The 26,511-nt window shown below is 36.0% G+C and overlaps 1 protein-coding gene across 2 annotated transcripts in view; it reads left to right on the top strand.

Moving 5' to 3' along the window:
- LOC133442158 (fibroblast growth factor 12-like) overlaps window positions 1–26,511 on the top strand; it is a 67,790-nt gene continuing 41,279 nt past the window's right edge. Inside the window, exon 1 of one of the 2 annotated variants that reach the window (XM_061720116.1) lies at window positions 1–425. In XM_061720116.1, the coding sequence (XP_061576100.1) occupies window positions 398–425 (28 nt within the window). In that variant the 5' untranslated portion in view covers window positions 1–397. Of the gene's footprint in view, window positions 426–12,825; window positions 13,013–26,511 lie in introns of those variants that run through there. The other variant, XM_061720114.1, reaches the window with a different exon arrangement.

The following is a 26,511-nucleotide window of genomic DNA, read 5'->3' as shown; positions in this document are numbered from 1 at the left end:
TCACCGCTCTCCTTGGCTCGGGCTGCAGCAACACGGCGCGGGCACGCGCGCAGAACAGAGAGTCGCGGGCACGAGCACTCAGGTGAACGAGCACGAGCCGCAGCAGGAAGAGAAGAAGGAAGGGAGGAAAAACACGGAGGAGAAAAGAAGAGAAGAATAAGAAGAATAAGAGAGAGCTGAGGAGGAAGGACTGACTGCACAATATCCTCCTCTTCCTCTTCCTGATCTCTCCATCCAGCCGGTCCAGGACCAGGACCAGGACCAGATCCAGGACCAGATCCAGGACCAGATCCAGGACTAGAACTAGAACCAGGACCAGATCCAGGACCTCTAGGACCAGATCCAGATCCAGGACTAAAGCCAGGACTAAAACCAGGACCAGGACCTCTAGGACCAGATGGAGACCAAGGAGAAGACGCCGGCAGGTAGGAGGAGGATGGATGAAGGATGGATGAAGGAGGGATGAAGGAGGGATGGATGGAGGTATGATGGGATGATGGAGGTATGATGGGATGATGAAGGGATGAATGATGGAGGGATGCGGGTGGAGGAGGAAGAAGAAGTGCACTGCAGCATCCTGCTGCACTCCAGCTTTGAGGTGTGGTTATTATGGGATGGGGTGCAGAGTGTTTGTTAAGAGAAGATCCCGATGCAGCAGAAAACACACACACACACACACACACACACATATATATATATATATATATATATATATATATATATATATATATATATATATATATATATTTAAAAAGGAAAAAGAAAGAGGAAAAAAAGGAGAAAAAAAGAAAGAAAAGGAAAAAAATAGAAAAAAGAAGAAGAAAAAAAAAGAAAGAAAAGGAAAAAAAAATAAAAAAGAAGAAGATAAACTCACACACGTATGTAATGTTGTCAGGCGGCTCCACTAATGTATCAAATATTCATTTAAACCAATAAATACTAGGTTAAAGTGAACAGATGGTTGACCTGTAACAATGATATAGTTTATTATATTCTACATTTCCTGAATCCTCCTGCTCCTGTGAGTATTCATGTTTGTGTGTTTTGTGTCTCTGTTGTTCCTAGATGACACAGGGATAAAGATACTATATCATTTAGGAGAAAATGGTGTAAAAATGTGTGTTATAGTTTAAAGAGCTGCAGTGACCTCTATGTTGGTCAGAAAGATTCACATCTTAGCTTGAATGAATGATTAAAATGAAACCAAAGACAATATAGTGAAACATTGACAGATTTCTGAACATGAGTCTAAACCAGGACATGCAGCAGCATCTAAAATGTAACTTAATGAGTTAATAACTGTGATCAGCTGCCTCTCAGGAAGGTTTTATACCAGAATATCATCTATAGTTGTTATAAGTTTAGTCACCTTGAGGGTTCTGACCAGGGAAAGTTTGGGCCCCGGACTAATCAGGCGTCCTGGAAGAAGAGCAGATTTGTCCTGACTGTTATACTACTATTATACTGTGATATTAATGATATTGTAAACGAGTTCCATGTTGTATTTTATTTTCCTCTGTATCACGAGTGGGGTCAGAAATGATTTATTTATTATTTTATATTTGTAAGAACCTGGATTGGATGTTTGTGCAGTAAATGATGCTGAGAGTTTGATTATAAAGTATTTACACTCGCTGGTTATTTAGAGAAAGCGTGGGATAAACGAAGAAAAGTAACATGTACAGGACTGTCTCAGAAAATTAGAATATTGTGATAAAGTTCTTTATTTTCTGTAATGCAATTAAAAAAACAAAAATGTCATACATTCTGGATTCATTACAAATCAACTGAAATATTGCAAGCCTTTTATTATTTTAATATTGCTGATCATGGTTTACAGTTTAAGATTAAGATTCCCAGAATATTCTAATTTTTTGAGATAGGATATTTTAGTTTTCTTAAGTTGTAAACCATGATCAGCAATATTAAAATAATAAAAGGCTTGTAATATTTCAGTTGATTTGTAATGAATCCAGAATGTAGGACATGTTTGTTTTTATAATTGCATTACAGAAAATCACAATATTCTAATTTTCTGAGACAGTCCTGTATGTGAAAATATCCATTCTGATTTTTGTTGGAGAGAAAGAAATATCAAGTATTTTATTTATTTATGTATTTATTTATTTTTGTTAATTTTGATTGATTTATTTAGTTTTTCTGGTGTACATTGTGCAGCTCCCAATTAAGTGGGTGTGATATTGTACATTGATGATTTTCTGTTTGTGTTTTGCTTATAATCCTGTAAGGGATGGGTCAAAAATAAAACTCATTCATTCATTCATTCATTCATTCATTCATTCATTCATTCATTCATTCATTCATTCATTCACTCATTCATTCATTCATTCATTCATTCATTCACTCATTCATTCACTCATTCATTCACTCAGGTGGCACAACTGATGTCAGGTTGTGCCACCGTATCAAATATTCATTTAAACCAATAAATAATAGGTTAAAGTGAACAAATGGTTGATAACGATGATGTTTAACTGATAAGAATCCCCTTTATTATTATTATTATTATTATTAATCTTCCTGGGGTAAACACACAAAGACATACAAAAGATTACAATAATCACAAATCAAAAAGGGTGAAAACATTCACCAGAATTCCTAAAATAATAAGTTAAAACAAAAGAAAAGATAAAAAATCCAACCAAAAACATCAACATGTTAAGTAACAATATTTGCTACAATCACCAGATCTGTATCCGACAACAAAACCACCAGGTTTTACATCCTTTCAACTGCAGCTTTTCAACAAAAGCTAATCGTTGCAGCTCTTTCAAATCTTTCAAATGTGAATAGCTATTGTATTAAATGCGTTCATTTGTATATTTGTATAATAATTTCTCTGTATTTAAATGTAAAATCGGACGCTAAAGATACTAAATACCTGCTGGCCACTGGAGTGCAATAATCTTAAAATATTGTAGATACAAACACAAACACAAAATAATAATGTGTTGGGCGTTGTTGACACTCTAAGGGATTTATTTATGTATTTATTTATTTGTAGACACTAGTCTAAGGGATTTATTTATGTATTTATTTATTTGTAGACACTAGTCTAAGGGAATCTTGCCAAAGATTTCACTTAGATTAAATAGTAGGAAGATACATATAATTGATATAGTTGATCTCCTGCAGGCAGACGGTGAGTGGATGAGGACGACTCTGCAGCAGATGGTCCAGCTGTGTGCAGGGCTGGGGATCCATTCAAATGTCAAGAATTGATTCGATTCCGATTCTTAAGATTCAGAATCGATTATCACGATCCGATTCGATCCGATATAGATTTGGGTTAGTGTTAATAAAACTGTTTTTTGAGCTGTTGCATGAATGATATGACTGTAGTTATGCAACATATTAATACTAGTATTATATTGAGATTCAACAGCAAGTATTGCAGCTAATGATGCTGTAAGGACCAATCAGCTCCCAGAATGCTGATAGAACTGCTTTCAGAAACATCGTGTAGAATTACCAAACAGATATCGGATCAAATCGGATCGTGATAATCGATTCTGAATCTTAAGAAGCGGAATCGAATCGATTCTTGACATTTGAATGGATCCCCAGCCCTAGAAGGCGGTGTAGCAGGATGGTGTGGTAGACGGTGTGAGATCCAGGAGGATGAGGAGGGAAGGGGAGCCGCCATCAACTGCCATGAGAAGGTCGTTGGTGACCCTGACCAGAGCTGTTTCAGTACTGTGGGCGGGTTAGGGTTAGGGTTAGGGTTAGTACTGTGGGCGGGTTAGGGTTAGGGTTAGGGTTAGGGTTAGTACTGTGGGCGGGTTAGGGTTAGGGTTAGGGTTAGGGTTAGTACTGTGGGCGGGTTAGGGTTAGGGTTAGTACTGTGGGCGGGTTAGGGTTAGGGTTAGTACTGTGGGCGGGTTAGGGTTAGGGTTAGGGTTAGGGTTAGTACTGTGGGCGGGTTAGGGTTAGGGTTAGGGTTAGGGGTAGGGTTAGGGTTAGGGTTAGGGTTAGTACTGTGGGCGGGTTAGGGTTAGGGTTAGTACTGTGGGCGGGTTAGGGTTAGGGTTAGTACTGTGGGCGGGTTAGGGTTAGGGTTAGGGTTAGTACTGTGGGCGGGTTAGGGTTAGGGTTAGTACTGTGGGCGGGTTAGGGTTAGGGTTAGGGGTAGGGTTAGGGTTAGGGTTAGGGTTAGTACTGTGGGCGGGTTAGGGTTAGGGTTAGGGTTAGTACTGTGGGCGGGTTAGGGTTAGGGTTAGGGTTAGGGTTAGTACTGTGGGCGGGTTAGGGTTAGGGTTAGGGTTAGTACTGTGGGCGGGTTAGGGTTAGGGTTAGTACTGTGGGCGGGTTAGGGTTAGGGTTAGGGTTAGGGTGAGTACTGTGGGCGGGTTAGGGTTAGGGTTAGGGTTAGTACTGTGGGCGGGTTAGGGTTAGGGTTAGGGTTAGGGTTAGGGTTAGTACTGTGGGCGGGTTAGGGTTAGGGTTAGTACTGTGGGCGGGTTAGGGTTAGGGTTAGGGTTAGTACTGTGGGCGGGTTAGGGTTAGGGTTAGGGTTAGGGTTAGTACTGTGGGCGGGTTAGGGTTAGGGTTAGGGTTAGGGTTAGTACTGTGGGCGGGTTAGGGTTAGGGTTAGGGTTAGGGTTAGTACTGTGGGCGGGTTAGGGTTAGGGTTAGTACTGTGGGCGGGTTAGGGTTAGGTTTAGGGTTAGTACTGTGGGCGGGTTAGGGTTAGGGTTAGGGTTAGTACTGTGGGCGGAGCGGAAACCACACTGGAGTTTTTCGCCCAGGTTATTGCCGTTCAGGTGATGATGTAGTTGGGTGGAAACAGTACTGGAGTTGAGGGGGGATGAGGGGGAATGGCACCCCCCCCTGAAATAAAAACGGTCCAAATCATCCCCCCTGAAATAAAAACGGTCCAAATCATCCCCCCCTGAAATAAAAACGGTCCAAATCATCCCCCCTGAAATAAAAACGGTCCAAATCATCCCCCCCTGAAATAAAAACGGTCCAAATCATCCCCCCTGGAATAAAAACGGTCCAAATCATCCCCCCTGTAAAACCATCCCTCCTTTCCATCCCTTATGTCATTTCATCAATGAATGTGGTTTTACTGCTATTTCAACATTTAGAGTCATCACCAGAAAAATAACTCCAGAAAAATAACTTATTTGACAATTTTCACCTGTTTCAAGTAAATTTTCACTTAAAATAAGTAGAAAAATCTGCCAGTGGGACAAGATTTATCTTCTCATTACAAGCATAAAAATCTTGGCAGATTTTTCTAATTATTTTAAGTGAAAATCTACTTGAAACAGGTGAAAATTGTTGTTTTTTCCAGTGATGAGTCTTGTTTTAAGTGTAATGAGATTTTTTTTACTAAAATGAGACATTTTAACTAGAATTAGGGTTAGGGTTAGGGTTAGGGTTAGGGTTAGTTTTGAGTTTTTGCAGTGATCCATTTTACTTATCCTGTGAAGGACAGAGTCATATTGATAAGTTCAGAAAACAGTTTTTTATTGTTTTTTTTATTTATTTCACCTTTATTTATCCAGATAAAAACCCATTGAGGTCAAGACCTCTTTTCTAAGGGTGACCTGGCCAAGGAAGGCAGCAGCACACGTCCACACACAAATAACAGCAATAACATAATAAACATTAAAATGGGAGTGCAAACTGTTAGCGAATAAAGTGCAATAGTGGTGACTTCAATAATATGTAAAAACATATTATTGTTGTGTTTTGATGTATTTTTCATGTAAGCCCAGTGGATATTTAAAGCTTACAGAAGGCTGCATTTAACTGCTGCTATGTCATTCCTGCAGTATTTCTGCAGGTGTTTTGGTCACTGCTATTATTTGTAATATATTATATTATTTGTAATCAGCACAAATTATCTGTCCCCATAAGATAAATGGTGATGATGGCTGTTTTCAGAGTAATATACATTACATCCATTTTGAATCCATTTTGCCTTATTTGTCATTGACCCATATATACACACATATATACACACATATATATCGGCGGCCGGGGCGGCTCTGTCTCTCCGGGCAGGCTGGCCCCCTGCCGGGTGGGGGTCGTTGGCCTGGAGGGTGAGAGCCTCCTGGCCACGTGTCCGGCCCGGACCGGGTGGCCGGGGATTGTCTGGGTCGCGGTCCGCCGCCGCGGGATCTCTGGCTGCTTCTTCCCGCGCTGTGGGGGCCCCGCCCGCGGGTCTCCTCGGCCGCCGCCGGGGGGCGGGGGGCTTCTCCCCTCTGTGGGGTTGCTGGTGGCCTGGGTTCCGGGTTCTTCCTTGTCGAATTAAAGCTGCAAGCAGCGATGGACGGGTGAACGATTGAACGGATGAACGGGCCCTCCCGCGTGCAATTTGCACCAATTATGTTCAAGGACTGAAAACCGAGTCTGATGACACCACCCACGAGTCTTTATGTCAAACCATTCAAAAGTTATGGCAGAAAATAGAATCTATCAAATATGGACCAATCAGATGAAGGGGGGTGTGCTTTTTGGCGTCGCCACGGTAACGCTTTTGACTGAAAAAAGTAATGCCCATTGTCGCAGGATGGAGACGCACATTTTGATGTATAACACATCTGGGTGCACGTTACGGTTCGGGCCGTATTTACTGCCGAAGAAACGGCATAAATTGCGCCAAAATTACATGATTAAATCAAAATGGCCGACTTCCTGTTCGGTTTCGGCCATGGCGCCAAGATACTTTTCTTTAAGTTGTGCCATGATACAGGTGTGTAGCGATTTTCGTGCATGTACGTCAAACCGTATTGTGGGGCTTGAGGCAGAAAGTTTTCTAGGTGGCGCTGTTGAGCCGTTAGGCCACGCCCATTAATGCAAAACATTAAATATCTAATTTTTTCCGCATCAAAATGAGCATAGTTGAATATGTCAGAAACCGTAATAGCTAGCATGATGAGACTAAAATATGTTGTAGTACAACATGTCCCGGGTTTTTCAATGTTGTAATGATGTCTGTACGATAAACCGTTGCCTAGCAACAAGCGTCCAAAATAATAAAACATTTGCCGACTTAGTCCCCGTCCTTTTTTCTTGCCATTGTAAGAATGAGATGTGTATGATTGGATTGACTGTTACACGAGCGCGAAACATATCAATCATTTTTCTTTATTTTATCTGTCCTAAAATCACGTACTGACAGTTGACGGTTTCATCAGGTTGGGTTTCGTCCCGTAAAATGAGCACCGCTGTATTTTAGATACAGTAGAAGGGCGTGTTCATGAACCTACTGTCAATTCCTGTCAGTAACATTTTACACAGAACAGAACAGTATTTCCCTGTCTTTTCATTCTCAACTGACCCTACTAGTCCATGTTCCAGACAGATATCTGTCACCACTCAAGGTGACAAAACTTGCTCATGATTTTTGAAAAGATGTTAATTTCGTTTACAATATTGTTATATACATTTAATAATGTTGTTTATTAAAACTAAGCTGGTTCCTTATCTCATTGTGGTGTCCCTTATGTCATGATAAAGACCAGTTTGTGACATTAACCTAGTGGCCCCGTCTTTAAGGCCCCGTCCCTTTAAGGCCCCGTCCTTTAAGGCCCCGTCCCTTTAGGTCCCGTCCTGCAGCGTCTTTGCCCTCCGGACACGGAGGACGCTGAGGTCGGTGAGCGCTAACAGATTAGCGCTAACAGATTAGCGCTAACAGATTAGCGCTGCCATGACTCAGCTGAACGTCCTGATCCTTCACTGCAGGTTTTCCGTCTCAAAAGAACCGCTGAATGTCCCTGGATTTGACTCCCGCACGTCTCAACTCTCAACGCCGTGAAAAGAAGGTTTTCCTACAAAACTGCAGCCGTCGTTAAAATCCTAAATAACTAACCAAAGAAAAGAATCAGCAAGTTAAATGAACTAAATGAACTGATGAAATGGTTATTAACGTTGTGGAGAGGTCGTGTTTGTCCGGCGTCTCCGGCACGAGGGTCGGCTGGTCTGTGATTGACAGCTGGTCTGTGATTGACAGCTGGTCTGTGATTGACAGCTGGTCTGTGATTGACAGGTTCCAGAGTGTTTGTTTACTGAGATCTGTTGTCGTATCGACCCCGGTAATCAGATCCGGATGATTCCAGCCGCCGCCGGGAACCCTGGGAAACCCGAGTGACGGAACACGGAGAGAGGACGTGTCTCGTCATCGGACACCCAAACAAACCACCGGCGTCTCTGGGGGACTCAGCGGTCGATGAGACGGGACGGAGTCTTTAGTCCGGGACGGGAGGACGGACTGAGACCTGATCAAACCTGATCAAACTCAGACTGAGACCTGATCAAACTCAGACACAACCGGGGACATTTATATAAAAACTACCGTGTTTTCTGGACTATAAGCTGCACCTGAGGGGGATATATATAGTTTTGTTCTCTATAGCTGATATAACATGAATTACTCCTATGTGGGATCAATAAAGTTCTTATTTTTACCATCTGAGAAAATTAAATATATTATATTTGGTGCCTAACTGTTTCCCAAGTATATTAGTGCGTGTGTGAATGAATAAATGAGACGTAAAACGTACATTTCTTTGTAGAAAGATGCTTTATGAAAATAAGGAACAAAGAGGAAAAAAACAGGAAAAAAGATAAAAAGAGAAAAGAGGAAAAAAATAAAACAGAGGAAAGAAAAGATGAAAAAAAGAGGAACAAAGGAAAGAAATAGAAAAAAGAGGGAAATAAAGAGAAAAAACACAAGGAAAAAAAGAATAAAAAAGAGGAAAGAAAAGATGAAAAAATTGAAAAAAAGAGGAAAAAAATAGAAAAAATAGGGGAAAAAATGAAAAAAGAGATAAAAGAAAAGAGGAAAAAAAGGAAAAAAAGAGGAAAAAAGAGCAAAGAAAAGATGAAAAAAAGATGAAAAAGAGAGAAAAAAGCAGAAAAGAGGGAAAAAGAGGAAAAAATAGAAAAAAGAGGAAAAAAGTGCGTGTGTGAATGAATAAATGAGACGTAAAACGTACATTTCTTTGTAGAAAGATGCTTTATGAAAATAAGTCCATTTACTTGTATTAGTTTACAGTCTTGAACATCCAATATGGCGACGACGGTGACGTATCAGCAGCTCCATGGAAGGAGGAGGAGACATGGATATGGTTTACCCAGAATCCCCTGCAGCAGCTCCATGGGAGGATACGTTTATACGTCTATGGTTTTACCCAGAATCCCCTGCAGCAGCTCCGTATATACGTCTAAGGGTGGGGTCGGTTCTCTCAGCCTCCCTGGCGTCTCCACATCCATAAACCAGACTGTAATTGCAGCCGATCGAAGCTTTTTACCACAGGATGGAAAACCACTCAGCTCTCAGCCCGGACCGTCATTAGTTCAGTTTAGTTTAGTTTATTTCCGTCATGACATCACAAAAAAAAGAATAAAAATGACAAGGAAACGAATACACTGTTCAAAGAAAACATTACAAAAAAGTTTCCAATATACAAATAACATCTGGACCGAAAAAGGTGTAGCTGAAGCAAAGCTTGTTCATTGCCTCCCCTCAAAAAGATTGATCAGTAGTAATGAAAGTAATGGTTGGTTGGTTGGTTGGTTGGTTGGTTGGTTAGTTTGTTGGTTTGTTGGTTTGTTGGTTTGTTCGTTTGTTCGTTTGTTTGTTCGTTCGTTCGTTGGTTGGTTGGTTGGTTGGTTAGTTTGTTGGTTTGTTAGTTTGTTGGTTTGTTGGTTTGTTGGTTGGTTCGTTTGTTCGTTTGTTCGTTTGTTCGTTGGTTGGTTCGTTTGTTCGTTTGTTCGTTGGTTGGTTGGTTGGTTGGTTCGTTGGTTCGTTCGTTTTTACGAAATTTATTACAAAATGGGGCAGTTTATTACAAAATGAAATGAAAAAGTTATTACATTTTGGACGTTTATTACAAAATGCACCGTTATTATAAAATGCGGCTCAACAATCCTGCGTGCGGGGATAAAAAACCCTCACGGAGTCCAGACCCGTTTGGATCAATAACCGTCACGGCGCCTAAATGACTCAGTAATGTGAAGTGGTTATTGATCTGGGTGAACGGCTGGATGCAGAACTGAGGTCCGGTTTCAGCAGAGCTCAGAGTTTAATGAGTTTAACAGGAATCGACCGGATCTGCCGTCGCTCAGACGGGCCGACTGAATGTTTTTACTGAAGGAACTTTCTTCTTCTGTGGCGCTTTCGCTGCTCGTTGTCATGACAACGGGACTGTTGGACGTCCAGCTCAGTAGAATCTGGACCTCCATCCCCCCATGTTGGGCCACAGTCCCGTGTCCAACGTTGGAAAGACTTGATTTCAGTTCTGAGGCCTCGATTTCTTAACCTGTTCCTGCACCAAGTTCTACCCAAAGTAAATGTAAAGCTGTTCTTGAACCGTTTGAAGTTCATGGTTCTGGTCTCTTTTGAAGAGTAACACTCTGAAGTTCCTAACCCAACTGTAACTGCTACTATTATTCAGTAATGTCAGTTTGAACACACTGAAATAGAAGGTTTTTATTAGTTTTGTAACCAGATGTTGCAGATGAATCTGTGACTTATTGGTTTGAAAACACACTGAGACACAGCCAGAAGCCTCATCTAGTGCAAGTTCAAATTTGATAACAATACCACAAAAAATGAGTATTTTACACATGTTTTTGTAAGACTATGTCTTACAAAGAGTTTTATTATAACAATTATGTCCCATGGGCATAACTTTTGAACCGTTGAATTTACCACGTACAGTCCTATATCCTTGTGTTCAGCATTTCATTTGCTACAACTGCACCATCTTCTGGGAGAATGCTGCAGTTGCCGAGGTTTTTCTCATGACAAAAGCCGGACGTGCTCGTCCCGCCCCAACACAGACGCTCATTCGCTGTGAGGGGACAGGAAGCTCCTGATTGGCCGGATGACCTGTCAATCAAAGGAGAGCGTACGCTCCATTTTAGCATCGCGGTCTCCCGTCTGAAAATGTGGAAAAAAGGAGGAAAACAAGAGGAAAAAAAGAGGAAAAGGAGGAAAAAAAGGAGGAAAAAGAGATAAAAAAGAGGAAAAAAGGAGGAAAACAAGATGAAAAAAGAGGGAAAAAAGGATAAAATAGGAAAAAGAGAGGAAAAAAAGATTTAAATTATTAATTATTAATAATTCTCTGATAACGGAACCAGCACTCTTTTTGCTGCACAACATTCATCAATACTGATCAGGTTAGGATCAATACTGATCAGGTTAGGATCAATACTGATCAGGTTAGGATCAATACTCATCAGGTCAGGATCAATACTCATCAGGTCAGGATCAATACTCATCAGGTCAGGATCAATACTGATAAGGTCAGGATCAATACTCATCAGGTCAGGATCAATACTGATCAGGTCAGGATCAATACTCATCAGGTCAGGATCAATACTCATCAGGTCAGGATCAATACTGATCAGGTTAGGATCAATACTCATCAGGTCAGGATCAATACTGATCAGGTCAGGATCAATACTGATCAGGTCAGGATCAATACTGATCAGGTCAGGATCAATACTCATCAGGTCAGGATCAATACTCATCAGGTCAGGTTTCTGTCTCCAGTGGTCAGTAGGAAGGAAGGAAAGGAGAAAATAAAGAAGGAAGGAAGGAATGAAGAAAAGAAGCGAGGAAGCGAGGAAAGAAGGAAGGAAAGGAGAAAAGAGGGAAGGAAGGAAGGAAGGAAGGAAGGAAGGAAGGAAGGAAGGAAGGAAGGAAGGAAGGAAGTAAAAAAGAAGGAAGGAAGGAAGGAAGGAAGGGAATAAAGAAGGAAGGAAGGAAAGAAGGAAGGAAGGAAGGAAGTAAAAAAGAAGGAAGGAAGGAAGGAAGGAAGGAAGGAAGGAAGGAAGGAAGGAAGGAAGGAAGGAAGGGAAGAAGCGGGGAAAGAAGGAAGGAAGGGAAAAAAGAAGGAAGGAAGGAAAGAAGGAAGGAAGGAAGGGAAAAAAGAACGAAGGAAGGAAATAAGGAAGGGAGGAAAGAAGGAAGGAAGGAAGGATGGAAGGGAGAAAAGAAGGAAGGAAGGAAGGAAGGAAGGAAGGAAGGAAGGAAGGAAGGAAGGAAGGAAGGAAGGAAGGAAGGAAGGAAGGAAGGAAGGAAGGAAGGAAGGAAGGAGAGAGCAGGAGGAAAGAAGGAAGGAAGGAAGGAAGGAGAGAGAAGGAGGAAAGAAGGAACAGGAGAATGAGGTCATTTTGTCCACTACTAGGGTTAAGTACCAATCAGAGCTAAAACTAACATGGAGTTCCTCAAGGTTCAATTCTGGGGCCTCTGTTGTTCAACATCTACGTCACATCTCCTCCCGGTACGCTTGGATCAGGTTTCTGTCTCCAGTGGTCGGTACAGGAAGTGCAGGTTTCTGTCTCCAGTGGTCGGTACAGGAAGTGCAGGTTTCTGTCTCCAGTGGTCGGTACAGGAAGTGCAGGTTTCTGTCTCCAGTGGTCGGTACAGGAAGTGCAGGTTTCTGTCTCCAGTGGTCGGTACAGGAAGTGCAGGTTTCTGTCTCCAGTGGTCGGTACAGGAAGTGCAGGTTTCTGTCTCCAGTGGTCGGTACAGGAAGTGCAGGTTTCTGTCTCCAGTGGTCGGTACAGGAAGTGCAGGTTTTGTCTCCATGGTACCAGGGGCAGGTTTGTGTCTCCAGAGTTTCCAGAGGGGCGTGTCCTCTACGGTTTTGCATACGCGGCAGCTGCGTAACCCGACCCCTCGTGGGATTATCCGGGTCACATGACCCGCGGCAGCTGAGCCTGGGCGGCTCGGTGAGACCCGAGTCCGGTCCAGACTCTCCAGCGGTGTTTGCATCTCCTGGATTAATGAGGCAACAGCTGAGCGGGTCGTCACGCGGACTCTGGACTCTGGACTCTGCCGGTCCCCCAGACCCCCATCGTCCCCCCTGGTCCCAGTCCTCCTAGTCCTGAGGAGACCCAGAACCAGGACCGGTCAGGATGACCCGGTACTGCAGCCTCCTGCGGCGCCTGCTGGCCAGAACCGGCAGAGGAGACCAGGAGGACCAGCAGGACGGAAGTCAGCAGAGGGAGAGCAGCGGACACGGTGAGTCCGGGTCTGGGTCTGGGTCTGGGTCTGGATCTGGGTCCGGTTCTGGGTCTGGGGGAGTCCGGGTCTGGGTCTGGGGGAGTCCGGGTCTGGGTCTGGGGGAGTCCGGGTCTGGGTCTGGGGGAGTCCGGTTCTGGGTCAGGGTCTGGGTCTGGGTCCGGTTCTGGATTGAGGGGAGTCCGGTTCTGGATCCAGGTCGGTCCGGGGTCCGGGTCAGTCCGGTCTCAGGGGCCCGGTATGGCTGCCCTGCAGGAGGTCGGGGTACCAGGGACTAGTGATGCACCGAAATGAAAATTTGTGGCCGAAACCGTAACCGAAAATAATAATAAATACTTGGCCAAATACCGAACATGGTTCTTCAGCAGTTTTTCATTTATTTTGCCAATTTTTTCACCAATGTATAAATCAAATAAATGTGATTTAGGCTTTTCAAAGAAAAAATCTTTTACAAAATTACAAGGTAGAAAATATTTATTGAACATAAAAAAATGAATTTTTTTTTAATTTCCAGCATTATGTTCTTTTGGTTCCACCTCCTGGTGAATGTTGGTAAAATTCTTATGTGGTTACTTTTTAGTTGGCCAACGATTTATGTTTGTGGTGCAACCGTTACGGGACGGAGCGGCCAGTCTATTTCCTTATTTTACAACAACGTTATTAATTGTTCGTTTTTGTTCCCACTTATTCCACCGAACACCTAAAGTGTTTTTTTGCCATTTTCGGCCGAACAATTTCGGTTACCGAACAATCGGTGCATCACTACCAGGGGCCTGCAGGAGGTCGGGGGTACCAGGGACCTGCAGGAGGTCGGGGGTACCAGGGGCCTGCAGGAGGTCAGGGGCCTGCAGGAGGTCGGGGTACCAGGGACCTGCAGGAGGTACCAGGGGCCTGCAGGAGGTCGGGGTACCAGGGGCCTGCAGGAGGTCGGGTGGGACCGGGTCTGGAGTCTGGACTGATCTGGTCTTCAGAGGAGCTGCTGATTTCTTTCCCTCTTGCTGTTGTGTTTCCAGCCCTGAACTCTCCAGGACGGCGTGTCGGCGGTTTCACGTCCTGCGTCTGGTTCCTGGAACCGGCGGTAACCGCTCGGGTTCCAGTCACCAGAGGAAAATGCAAATAAGAAACAAAAACATGAAATGAGGCGTCTCCGACAGGCGGGTCATGTGACCCGGCGGTCACATGACCTCCTGGGGTTACCAAAATAAAAGCTCAGCAACAAGTAGATCCACAAGATCCTGCTTGGTCCGGTTCAGTCCGGTTCAGTCCGGTTCAGTTCAGTTCTGTCCGGTTTGTTCTGGTTCAGTCCGGTTCAGTCCAGTTCAGTCCGGTTCAGTAATCAGTTTGAAAAATTAGGAATTCAGATTTTTTTCTTTGAGTTTCTTCACATTTTTGACTTCATATTGTTCAGTTCACAAAGTCAAAATATAAATAAAGGTATTTTCTTTTTTAAAAAGTCAATGTCAATGTCAATTTTATTTATAAAGCACATTTAAAAACGACCGAGGTCGACCAAAGTGCTGTACAGCATACAAGAGAATAAAACAATACCAAAAGAAAAACACAGTACCCAGTGTAGAAACAATAAAATCACTAACATACTAAAATGATCAATAAAATAGTAATAAAATACAATAAAAAACAATCACTTCACACAGATGTGGGGAACTAAGTTGTCACACACTAAAAGCCAAAGAAAATAAATAAGTCTTAGAATTAAAACAAAAACATTTTAATTGGGGAGTTTATAAAACTAGAAATATTTTCTTTCTAGAAAAAGAAAGAAAATCGTATAAATTTGCATAAATACTTAACATTTAACAAATATTTGTAACCAAAGTGACGGATAAGACACGAAGCAGTGCATGATGGGAAGAAGTAATCGAGTAAAAGTGAGGTGCGGCTCCCACGGTCAAAAAATATCCAAGTGAAGTTTCACACGTTCTCATGTTCAAACACACACACACACACACACACACACACACACACACACACACACACACACACACACACACACACACACACACACACACACACACACACACACACACACACACACACACACACACTCCATGGGTTTGACCTTCAGCTGGAAACCTTCGCTGCTGCTGTTACTTTACTTTACTTATTTATTCATCTGCACTGTGTACATACATATTTATATATATATATGTGTATATATTTATATATATATATATATATATATATATATATATATATATATATATATATATATATATATATATATATATATGTGTATATGCTGTACATTGTGTTTACAGGGTTCCTACAGGGGCTTGAAATCCTTGAAAGTGCTTGAATTTTAGTTTAAGTGCTTGAAATTATAACTCTGTCTTTCACGAAATTTTGAGAAAAAAAACAAAATGTCGAGAACAGAGTAGAAATTTTGAGAAAAAAGTTGAAATTTTGAGAAAAAAGTGGAAATCTTGAGAAAAAAGTGGAAATCTTGAGAAAAGAGTCGAAATTTTGAGAAAAAAGTTGAAATTTTGAGAAAAAAAACAAAATGTCGAGAAAAGAGTAGAAATTTTGAGAAAAAAGTCGAAATTTTGAGAAAAGAGTCGAAATTTTGAGAAAAAAGTCGAAACCTTGAGAAAAGAGTAGAAATTTTGAGAAAAAAGTTGAAATTTCGAGAAAAAAGTCGAAATCTTGAGAAAAGAGTTGAAATTTTGAGAAAAAAGTCGAAATTTTGAGAAAAAAGTTGAAATCTTGAGAAAAGAGTTGAAATTTTGAGGAAAAAGTTGAAATTTTGAGAAAAAAGTTGAAATTTTTAGAAGAAAGTCGAAATTTCGACAAAAAAGTTGAGAAAAAAGTTGACATTTTGAGAAAAAAGTCAAAATGTCGAGAAAAGAGTCGAAATCTTGAGAAATAAATTGTCGAAATCTTGAGAAAAGAGTCGAAAGTTTGAGAAAAAAGTCGAAATCTTGAGAAAAGAGTTGAAATTTTGAGGAAAAAGTTGAAATTTTGAGAAAAAAGTTGAAATTTTTAGAAGAAAGTCGAAATTTCGACAAAAAAGTTGAGAAAAAAGTTGACATTTTGAGAAAAAAGTCAAAATGTCGAGAAAAGAGTCGAAATCTTGAGAAATAAATTGTCGAAATCTTGAGAAAAGAGTCGAAAGTTTGAGAAAAAAGTCAAAATTTTTAGAAAAAAGTTGAAATCTTGAGAAAAGAGTCGAAATTTTGAGAAAAAAGTTGAAATTTTGAGAAAAAAAAAACAAAATGTCGAGAAAAGAGTAGAAATTTTGAGAAAAAAGTCGAAATTTTGAGAAAAGAGTCGAAATTTTGAGAAAAAAGTCGAAATCTTGAGAAAAGAGTAGAAATTTTGAGAAAAAAGTTGAAATTTTGAGAAAAAAGTTGAAATCTTGAGAAAAGAGTCGAAATTTTGAGAAAAGAGTCGAGAAAAGAGTCGAAATTTTGAGAAAAAAGTCGAAATCTTGAGAGAAGAGTTGAAATTTTGAGGAAAAAGTTGAAATTTTGAGAAAAAAGTTGAAATTTTTAGAAGTCGAAATTTCGACAAAAAAGTTGAGAAAAAAGTTGACATTTTGAGAAAAAAGTCAAAATGTCGAGAAAAGAGTCGAAATCTTGAGAAATAAATTGTCGAAATCTTGAGAAAAGAGTCGAAAGTTTGAGAAAAAAGTCAAAATTTTGAGAAAAAAGTTGAAATCATGAGAAAAGAGTCGAAATTTTGAGAAAATTTTTTCGAAATCTTGAGAAAAGAGTCGAAAGTTTGAGAAAAAAGTCAAAATTTTGAGAAAAAAGTTGAAATCATGAGAAAAGAGTCGAAATTTTGAGAAAAAAGTTGAAATTTTGAGAAAAAAGTCGAAATTTTGAGAAAATGTCGAGAAAAGAGTCGAAATTTTGAGAAAAAAGTTGAAATTTTGAGAAAAAAGTCGAAATTTTGAGAAAATGTCGAGAAAAGAGTCGAAATTTTGAGAAAAAAGTCGAAATCTTGAGAAAAGAGTTGAAATTTTGAGGAAAAAGTCAAAATGTCGAGAAAAGAGTCGAAATCTTGAGAAAAAAATTGTCGAAATCTTGAGAAAAGAGTCGAAAGTTTGAGAAAAAAGTCAAAATTTGAGAAAAAAGTTGAAATCATGAGAAAAGAGTCGAAATTTTGAGAAAAAATTGTCGAAATCTTGAGAAAAGAGTCGAAAGTTTGAGAAAAAAGTCAAAATTTTGAGAAAAAAGTTGAAATCATGAGAAAAGAGTCGAAATTTTGAGAAAAAAGTTGAAATTTTGAGAAAAAAGTCGAAATTTTGAGAAAATGTCGAGAAAAGAGTCGAAATTTTGAGAAAAAAGTTGAAATTTTGAGAAAAAAGTCGAAATTTTGAGAAAATGTCGAGAAAAGAGTCGAAATTTTGAGAAAAAAGTCGAAATCTTGAGAAAAGAGTTGAAATTTTGAGGAAAAAGTCAAAATGTCGAGAAAAGAGTCGAAATCTTGAGAAAAAAATTGTCGAAATCTTGAGAAAAGAGTCGAAAGTTTGAGAAAAAAGTCAAAATTTGAGAAAAAAGTTGAAATCATGAGAAAAGAGTCGAAATTTTGAGAAAAAATTGTCGAAATCTTGAGAAAAGAGTCGAAAGTTTGAGAAAAAAGTCAAAATTTTGAGAAAAAAGTTGAAATCATGAGAAAAGAGTCGAAATTTTGAGAAAAAAGTTGAAATTTTGAGAAAAAAGTCGAAATTTTGAGAAAATGTCGAGAAAAGAGTCGAAATTTTGAGAAAAAAGTCGAAATCTTGAGAAAAGAGTTGAAATTTTGAGGAAAAAGTTGAAATTTTGAGAAAAAAGTAGAAATTTTTAGAAGAAAGTCGAAATTTCGACAAAAAAGTTGAGAAAAAAGTTGACATTTTGAGAAAAAAGTCAAAATGTCGAGAAAAGAGTCGAAATCTTGAGAAATAAATTGTCGAAATCTTGAGAAAAGAGTCGAAAGTTTGAGAAAAAAGTCAAAATTTTGAGAAAAAAGTTGAAATCATGAGAAAAGAGTCGAAATTTTGAGAAAAAATTTAAATTTTGAGAAAAAACAACAAAATCTTGAGAAAAGAGTCGAAAGTTTGAGAAAAAAGTCAAAATTTTGAGAAAAAAGTTGAAATCATGAGAAAAGAGTCGAAATTTTGAGAAAAAATTGTCGAAATCTTGAGAAAAGAGTCGAAAGTTTGAGAAAAAAGTCAAAATTTTGAGAAAAAAGTTGAAATCATGAGAAAAGAGTCGAAATTTTGAGAAAAAAGTTGAAATTTTGAGAAAAAAGTCGAAATTTTGAGAAAATGTCGAGAAAAGAGTCGAAATTTTGAGAAAAAAGTCGAAATCTTGAGAAAAGAGTTGAAATTTTGAGGAAAAAGTTGAAATTTTGAGAAAAAAGTTGAAATTTTTAGAAGAAAGTCGAAATTTCGACAAAAAAGTTGAGAAAAAAGTTGACATTTTGAGAAAAAAGTCAAAATGTCGAGAAAAGAGTCGAAATCTTGAGAAATAAATTGTCGAAATCTTGAGAAAAGAGTCGAAAGTTTGAGAAAAAAGTCAAAATTTTGAGAAAAAAGTTGAAATCATGAGAAAAGAGTCGAAATTTTGAGAAAAAATTTAAATTTTGAGAAAAAACAACAAAATCTTGAGAAAAGAGTCGAAAGTTTGAGAAAAAAGTCAAAATTTTGAGAAAAAAGTTGAAATCATGAGAAAAGAGTCGAAATTTTGAGAAAAAATTGTCGAAATCTTGAGAAAAGAGTCGAAAGTTTGAGAAAAAAGTCAAAATTTTGAGAAAAAAGTTGAAATCATGAGAAAAGAGTCGAAATTTTGAGAAAAAAGTTGAAATTTTGAGAAAAAAGTCGAAATTTTGAGAAAATGTCGAGAAAAGAGTAGAAATTTTGAGAAAAAAGTCGAAATTTTGAGAAAAGAGTCGAAATTTTGAGGAAAAAGTTGAAATCTTGAGAAAAGAGTAGAAATTTTGAGAAAAAAGTTGAAATTTCGAGAAAAAATTCGAAATCTTGAGAAAAGAGTCGAAATTTTGAGAAAAAAGTAGAAATTTTTAGAAGAAAGTCGAAATTTCGACAAAAAAGTTGAGAAAAAAGTTGACATTTTGAGAAAAAAGTCAAAATGTCGAGAAAAGAGTCGAAATCTTGAGAAATAAATTGTCGAAATCTTGAGAAAAGAGTCGAAAGTTTGAGAAAAAAGTCAAAATTTTGAGAAAAAAGTTGAAATCATGAGAAAAGAGTCGAAATTTTGAGAAAAAATTTAAATTTTGAGAAAAAACAACAAAATCTTGAGAAAAGAGTCGAAAGTTTGAGAAAAAAGTCAAAATTTTGAGAAAAAAGTTGAAATCATGAGAAAAGAGTCGAAATTTTGAGAAAAAATTGTCGAAATCTTGAGAAAAGAGTCGAAAGTTTGAGAAAAAAGTCAAAATTTTGAGAAAAAAGTTGAAATCATGAGAAAAGAGTCGAAATTTTGAGAAAAAAGTTGAAATTTTGAGAAAAAAGTCGAAATTTTGAGAAAATGTCGAGAAAAGAGTCGAAATTTTGAGAAAAAAGTCGAAATCTTGAGAAAAGAGTTGAAATTTTGAGGAAAAAGTTGAAATTTTGAGAAAAAAGTTGAAATTTTTAGAAGAAAGTCGAAATTTCGACAAAAAAGTTGAGAAAAAAGTTGACATTTTGAGAAAAAAGTCAAAATGTCGAGAAAAGAGTCGAAATCTTGAGAAATAAATTGTCGAAATCTTGAGAAAAGAGTCGAAAGTTTGAGAAAAAAGTCAAAATTTTGAGAAAAAAGTTGAAATCATGAGAAAAGAGTCGAAATTTTGAGAAAAAATTTAAATTTTGAGAAAAAACAACAAAATCTTGAGAAAAGAGTCGAAAGTTTGAGAAAAAAGTCAAAATTTTGAGAAAAAAGTTGAAATCATGAGAAAAGAGTCGAAATTTTGAGAAAAAATTGTCGAAATCTTGAGAAAAGAGTCGAAAGTTTGAGAAAAAAGTCAAAATTTTGAGAAAAAAGTTGAAATCATGAGAAAAGAGTCGAAATTTTGAGAAAAAAGTTGAAATTTTGAGAAAAAAGTCGAAATTTTGAGAAAATGTCGAGAAAAGAGTAGAAATTTTGAGAAAAAAGTCGAAATTTTGAGAAAAGAGTCGAAATTTTGAGGAAAAAGTTGAAATCTTGAGAAAAGAGTAGAAATTTTGAGAAAAAAGTTGAAATTTCGAGAAAAAATTCGAAATCTTGAGAAAAGAGTCGAAATTTTGAGAAAAAAGTCGAAATTTTGAGAAATAAGTTGAAATCTTGAGAAAAGAGTCGAAATTTTGAGAAAAAAGTCGAAATTTTGAGAAAAAAGTCGAAATCTTGAGAAAAAAGTTGAAATCTTGAGAAAAGAGTCGAAATTTTGAGAAAAAAGTCGAAATCTTGAGAAAAAAGTTGAAATCTTGAGAAAAGAGTCGAAATTTTGAGAAAAAAGTTGAAATTTTGAGAAAAAAGTCGAAATTTTGAGAAAATGGCGAATAAAGAGTCGAAATTTTGAGAAAAAAGTCGAAATCTTGAGAAAAGAGTTGAAATTTTGAGGAAAAAGTTGAAATTTTGAGAAAAAAGTTGAAATTTTTAGAAGAAAGTCGAAATTTCGACAAAAAAGTTGACATTTTGAGAAAAAAGTCAAAATGTCGAGAAAAGAGTCGAAATCTTGAGAAATAAATTGTCGAAATCTTGAGAAAAGAGTCGAAAGTTTGAGAAAAAAGTCAAAATTTTGAGAAAAAAGTTGAAATCTTGAGAAAAGAGTCGAAATTTTGAGAAAAAAGTTGAAATTTTGAGAAAAAAAAAAACAAAATGTCGAGAAAAGAGTCGAAATTTTGAGAAAATGTCGAAATCTTGAGAAAAGAGTAGAAATTTTGAGAAAAAAGTTGAAATTTTGAGAAAAAAGTCGAAATCTTGAGAAAAGAGTCGAAATTTTGAGAAAAAAGTTGAAATTTTGAGAAAAAAAAAACAAAATGTCGAGAAAAGAGTAGAAATTTTGAGAAAAAAGTCGAAATTTTGAGAAAAGAGTCGAAATTTTGAGAAAAAGTCGAAATCTTGAGAAAAGAGTTGAAATTTTGAGGAAAAAGTCAAAATGTCGAGAAAAGAGTCGAAATTTTGAGAAAAAAGTCGAAATCTTGAGAAAAGAGTCGAAATTTTGAGAAAAAAGTCGAAATTTTGAGAAATAAGTTGAAATCTTGAGAAAAGAGTCGAAATCTTGAGAAAAGAGTCGAAATTTTGAGAAAAAAGTTGAAATTTTGAGAAAAAAGTCGAAATTTTGAGAAAATGTCGAGAAAAGAGTCGAAATTTTGAGAAAAAAGTCGAAATCTTGAGAAAAGAGTTGAAATTTTGAGGAAAAAGTTGAAATTTTGAGAAAAAAGTTGAAATTTTTAGAAGTCGAAATTTCGACAAAAAAGTTGAGAAAAAAGTTGACATTTTGAGAAAAAAGTCAAAATGTCGAGAAAAGAGTCGAAATCTTGAGAAAAAAATTGTCGAAATCTTGAGAAAAGAGTCGAAAGTTTGAGAAAAAAGTCAAAATTTTGAGAAAAAAGTTGAAATCATGAGAAAAGAGTCGAAATTTTGAGAAAAAAGTCAAAATTTTGAGAAAAAAGTTGAAATCATGAGAAAAGAGTTGAAATTTTGAGAAAAAAGTTGAAATTTTGAGAAAAAAGTCGAAATTTTGAGAAAATGTCGAGAAAAGAGTCGAAATTTTGAGAAAAAAGTTGAAATTTTGAGAAAAAAGTCGAAATTTTGAGAAAATGTCGAGAAAAGAGTCGAAATTTTGAGAAAAAAGTTGAAATTTTGAGAAAAAAGTCGAAATTTTGAGAAAATGTCGAGAAAAGAGTCGAAATTTTGAGAAAAAAGTCGAAATCTTGAGAAAAGAGTTGAAATTTTGAGGAAAAAGTCAAAATGTCGAGAAAAGAGTCGAAATCTTGAGAAAAAAATTGTCGAAATCTTGAGAAAAGAGTCGAAAGTTTGAGAAAAAAGTCAAAATTTGAGAAAAAAGTTGAAATCATGAGAAAAGAGTCGAAATTTTGAGAAAAAATTGTCGAAATCTTGAGAAAAGGGTCGAAAGTTTGAGAAAAAAGTCAAAATTTTGAGAAAAAAGTTGAAATCATGAGAAAAGAGTCGAAATTTTGAGAAAAAAGTTGAAATTTTGAGAAAAAAGTCGAAATTTTGAGAAAATGTCGAGAAAAGAGTCGAAATTTTGAGAAAAAAGTCGAAATCTTGAGAAAAGAGTTGAAATTTTGAGGAAAAAGTTGAAATTTTGAGAAAAAAGTTGAAATTTTTAGAAGAAAGTCGAAATTTCGACAAAAAAGTTGAGAAAAAAGTTGACATTTTGAGAAAAAAGTCAAAATGTCGAGAAAAGAGTCGAAATCTTGAGAAAAAAATTGTCGAAATCTTGAGAAAAGAGTCGAAAGTTTGAGAAAAAAGTCAAAATTTTGAGAAAAAAGTTGAAATCATGAGAAAAGAGTCGAAATTTTGAGAAAAAATTTAAATTTTGAGAAAAAACAACAAAATCTTGAGAAAAGAGTCGAAATTTTGAGAAAAAAGTCAAAATTTTGAGAAAAAAGTTGAAATCATGAGAAAAGAGTCGAAATTTTGAGAAAAAATTGTCGAAATCTTGAGAAAAGAGTCGAAAGTTTGAGAAAAAAGTCAAAATTTTGAGAAAAAAGTTGAAATCATGAGAAAAGAGTCGAAATTTTGAGAAAAAAGTTGAAATTTTGAGAAAAAAGTCGAAATTTTGAGAAAATGTCGAGAAAAGAGTCGAAATTTTGAGAAAAAAGTCGAAATCTTGAGAAAAGAGTTGAAATTTTGAGGAAAAAGTTGAAATTTTGAGAAAAAAGTTGAAATTTTTAGAAGAAAGTCGAAATTTCGACAAAAAAGTTGAGAAAAAAGTTGACATTTTGAGAAAAAAGTCAAAATGTCGAGAAAAGAGTCGAAATCTTGAGAAATAAATTGTCGAAATCTTGAGAAAAGAGTCGAAAGTTTGAGAAAAAAGTCAAAATTTTGAGAAAAAGTTGAAATCATGAGAAAAGAGTCGAAATTTTGAGAAAAAATTTAAATTTTGAGAACAAACAACAAAATCTTGAGAAAAGAGTCGAAATTTTGAGAAAAAAGTCGAAATTTTGAGAAAAAAGTCGAAATCTTGAGAAAAGAGTCAAAATTTTGAGAAAAAAGTCGAAATTTTGAGAAAAAAATCGAAATCTTAAGAAAAAAGTCGAAATCTTAAGAAAAGAGTCGAAATTTTGAGAAAAAAGTTGAAATTTTGAGAAAAAAGTCGAAATCTTGAGAAAAAAGTCGAAATCTTGAGAAGAGTCGAAATTTTGAGAAAAGAGTCGAGAAAAAAGTTGAAATTTTAAGGAAAAAGTCGAAATTTTGAGAAAAAAGTTGAAATTTTGAGAAAAATGTCGAAATCTTGAGAAAAAAGTTGAAATCTTGAGAAGAGTCGAAATTTTGAGAAAAGAGTCGAGAAAAAAGTTGAAATTTTAAGGAAAAAGTCGAAAGTTTGAGAAGAGTTGAAATTTTGAGAAAAGAGTCGAGAAAAAAGTTGAAATTTTAAGGAAAAAGTCGAAATTTTGAGAAGAAAGTCGAAATTTTGACAAAAAAGTCGAGAAAAAAGTTGACATTTTGAGAAAAAAGTCAAAATGTCAAGAAAAGAGTCGAAATTTTGAAAAAAAAAGTCGAAATCTTGAGAAAAGAGTCGAAATTGTGGGAAAAAAGTTGAAATTTTGAGAAAAAAGTCGAAATCTTGAGAAAACAGTTGAAATTTTGAGAAAAAAGTTGAAATTTTGAGAAAAAAGTTGAAATTTTGAGAAGAAAGTCGAAATTTCGACAAAAAAGCCGAGAAAAAAGTTGACATTTTGAGAAAAAAGTTGAAATCTTGAGAAAAGAGTCGAAATTTTGAGAAAGAAGTCGAAATTTTGAGAAAAAAAAAACAAAATCTTGAGAAAAGAGTCGAAATTTTGAGAAAAAAGTCGAAATTTTGAGAAAAAAGTCGAAATCTTGAGAAAAGAGTCGAAATTTTGAGAAAAAAGTTGAAATTTTGAGAAAAAAGTTGAAATTTTGAGAAAAAAGTCGAAATCTTAAGAAAAAAGTCGACATCTTAAGAAAAGAGTCGAAATTTTGAGAAAAAAGTTGAAATTTTGAGAAAAAAGTTGAAATTTTGAAAAAAAGTCGAAATCTTGAGAAGAGTCGAAATTTTGAGAAAAAAGTGGAAATTTTGAGAAAAAAGTTGAAATTTTGAGAAGAAAGTCAAAATGTCGAGAAAAGAGTAGAAATCTTGAGAAAAAAGTCGAAATCTTGAGAAAAGAGTCGAAAGTTTGGGAAAAAAGTCAAAATTTTGAGAAAAAAGTTGAAATCTTGAGAAAAGAGTCGAAATTTTGAGAAAAAATTGAAATTTTGAGAAAAAAAAAACAAAATCTTGAGAAAAGAGTCGAAATTTTGAGAAAAAAGTTGAAATTTTGAGAAAAAAGTCCAAATCTTGAGAAGAGTCGAAATTTTGAGAAAAGAGTCGAAATTTTGAGAAAAAAGTTGAAATTTTGAGAAAAAAGACGAAATTTTGAGAAAAAAAACAAAATGTCGAGAAAAGAGTAGAAATTTTGAGAAAAAAGTCGAAATTTTGAGAAAAGAGTCGAAATTTTGAGAAAAAGTCGAAATCTTGAGAAAAGAGTTGAAATTTTGAGGAAAAAGTCAAAATGTCGAGAAAAGAGTCGAAATTTTGAGAAAAAAGTCGAAATCTTGAGAAAAGAGTCGAAATTTTGAGAAAAAAGTCGAAATTTTGAGAAATAAGTTGAAATCTTGAGAAAAGAGTCGAAATCTTGAGAAAAGAGTCGAAATTTTGAGAAAAAAGTTGAAATTTTGAGAAAAAAGTCGAAATTTTGAGAAAATGTCGAGAAAAGAGTCGAAATTTTGAGAAAAAAGTCGAAATCTTGAGAAAAGAGTTGAAATTTTGAGGAAAAAGTTGAAATTTTGAGAAAAAAGTTGAAATTTTTAGAAGTCGAAATTTCGACAAAAAAGTTGAGAAAAAAGTTGACATTTTGAGAAAAAAGTCAAAATGTCGAGAAAAGAGTCGAAATCTTGAGAAAAAAATTGTCGAAATCTTGAGAAAAGAGTCGAAAGTTTGAGAAAAAAGTCAAAATTTTGAGAAAAAAGTTGAAATCATGAGAAAAGAGTCGAAATTTTGAGAAAAAATTTTCGAAATCTTGAGAAAAGAGTCGAAAGTTTGAGAAAAAAGTCAAAATTTTGAGAAAAAAGTTGAAATCATGAGAAAAGAGTCGAAATTTTGAGAAAAAAGTTGAAATTTTGAGAAAAAAGTCGAAATTTTGAGAAAATGTCGAGAAAAGAGTCGAAATTTTGAGAAAAAAGTCGAAATCTTGAGAAAAGAGTTGAAATTTTGAGGAAAAAGTCAAAATGTCGAGAAAAGAGTCGAAATCTTGAGAAAAAAATTGTCGAAATCTTGAGAAAAGAGTCGAAAGTTTGAGAAAAAAGTCAAAATTTGAGAAAAAAGTTGAAATCATGAGAAAAGAGTCGAAATTTTGAGAAAAAATTGTCGAAATCTTGAGAAAAGAGTCGAAAGTTTGAGAAAAAAGTCAAAATTTTGAGAAAAAAGTTGAAATCATGAGAAAAGAGTCGAAATTTTGAGAAAAAAGTTGAAATTTTGAGAAAAAAGTCGAAATTTTGAGAAAATGTCGAGAAAAGAGTCGAAATTTTGAGAAAAAAGTCGAAATCTTGAGAAAAGAGTTGAAATTTTGAGGAAAAAGTTGAAATTTTGAGAAAAAAGTAGAAATTTTTAGAAGAAAGTCGAAATTTCGACAAAAAAGTTGAGAAAAAAGTTGACATTTTGAGAAAAAAGTCAAAATGTCGAGAAAAGAGTCGAAATCTTGAGAAATAAATTGTCGAAATCTTGAGAAAAGAGTCGAAAGTTTGAGAAAAAAGTCAAAATTTTGAGAAAAAGTTGAAATCATGAGAAAAGAGTCGAAATTTTGAGAAAAAATTTAAATTTTGAGAACAAACAACAAAATCTTGAGAAAAGAGTCGAAATTTTGAGAAAAAAGTCGAAATTTTGAGAAAAAAGTCGAAATCTTGAGAAAAGAGTCAAAATTTTGAGAAAAAAGTCGAAATTTTGAGAAAAAAATCGAAATCTTAAGAAAAAAGTCGAAATCTTAAGAAAAGAGTCGAAATTTTGAGAAAAAAGTTGAAATTTTGAGAAAAAAGTCGAAATCTTGAGAAAAAAGTCGAAATCTTGAGAAGAGTCGAAATTTTGAGAAAAGAGTCGAGAAAAAAGTTGAAATTTTAAGGAAAAAGTCGAAATTTTGAGAAAAAAGTTGAAATTTTGAGAAAAAAGTCGAAATCTTGAGAAAAAAGTTGAAATCTTGAGAAGAGTCGAAATTTTGAGAAAAGAGTCGAGAAAAAAGTTGAAATTTTAAGGAAAAAGTCGAAAGTTTGAGAAGAGTTGAAATTTTGAGAAAAGAGTCGAGAAAAAAGTTGAAATTTTAAGGAAAAAGTCGAAATTTTGAGAAG

Source organism: Cololabis saira, chromosome 4, assembly GCF_033807715.1.
Source record: "Cololabis saira isolate AMF1-May2022 chromosome 4, fColSai1.1, whole genome shotgun sequence".
Lineage (NCBI taxonomy): Eukaryota > Metazoa > Chordata > Actinopteri > Beloniformes > Belonidae > Cololabis > Cololabis saira.
This window is presented reverse-complemented; position numbering and strand designations above follow the sequence as displayed.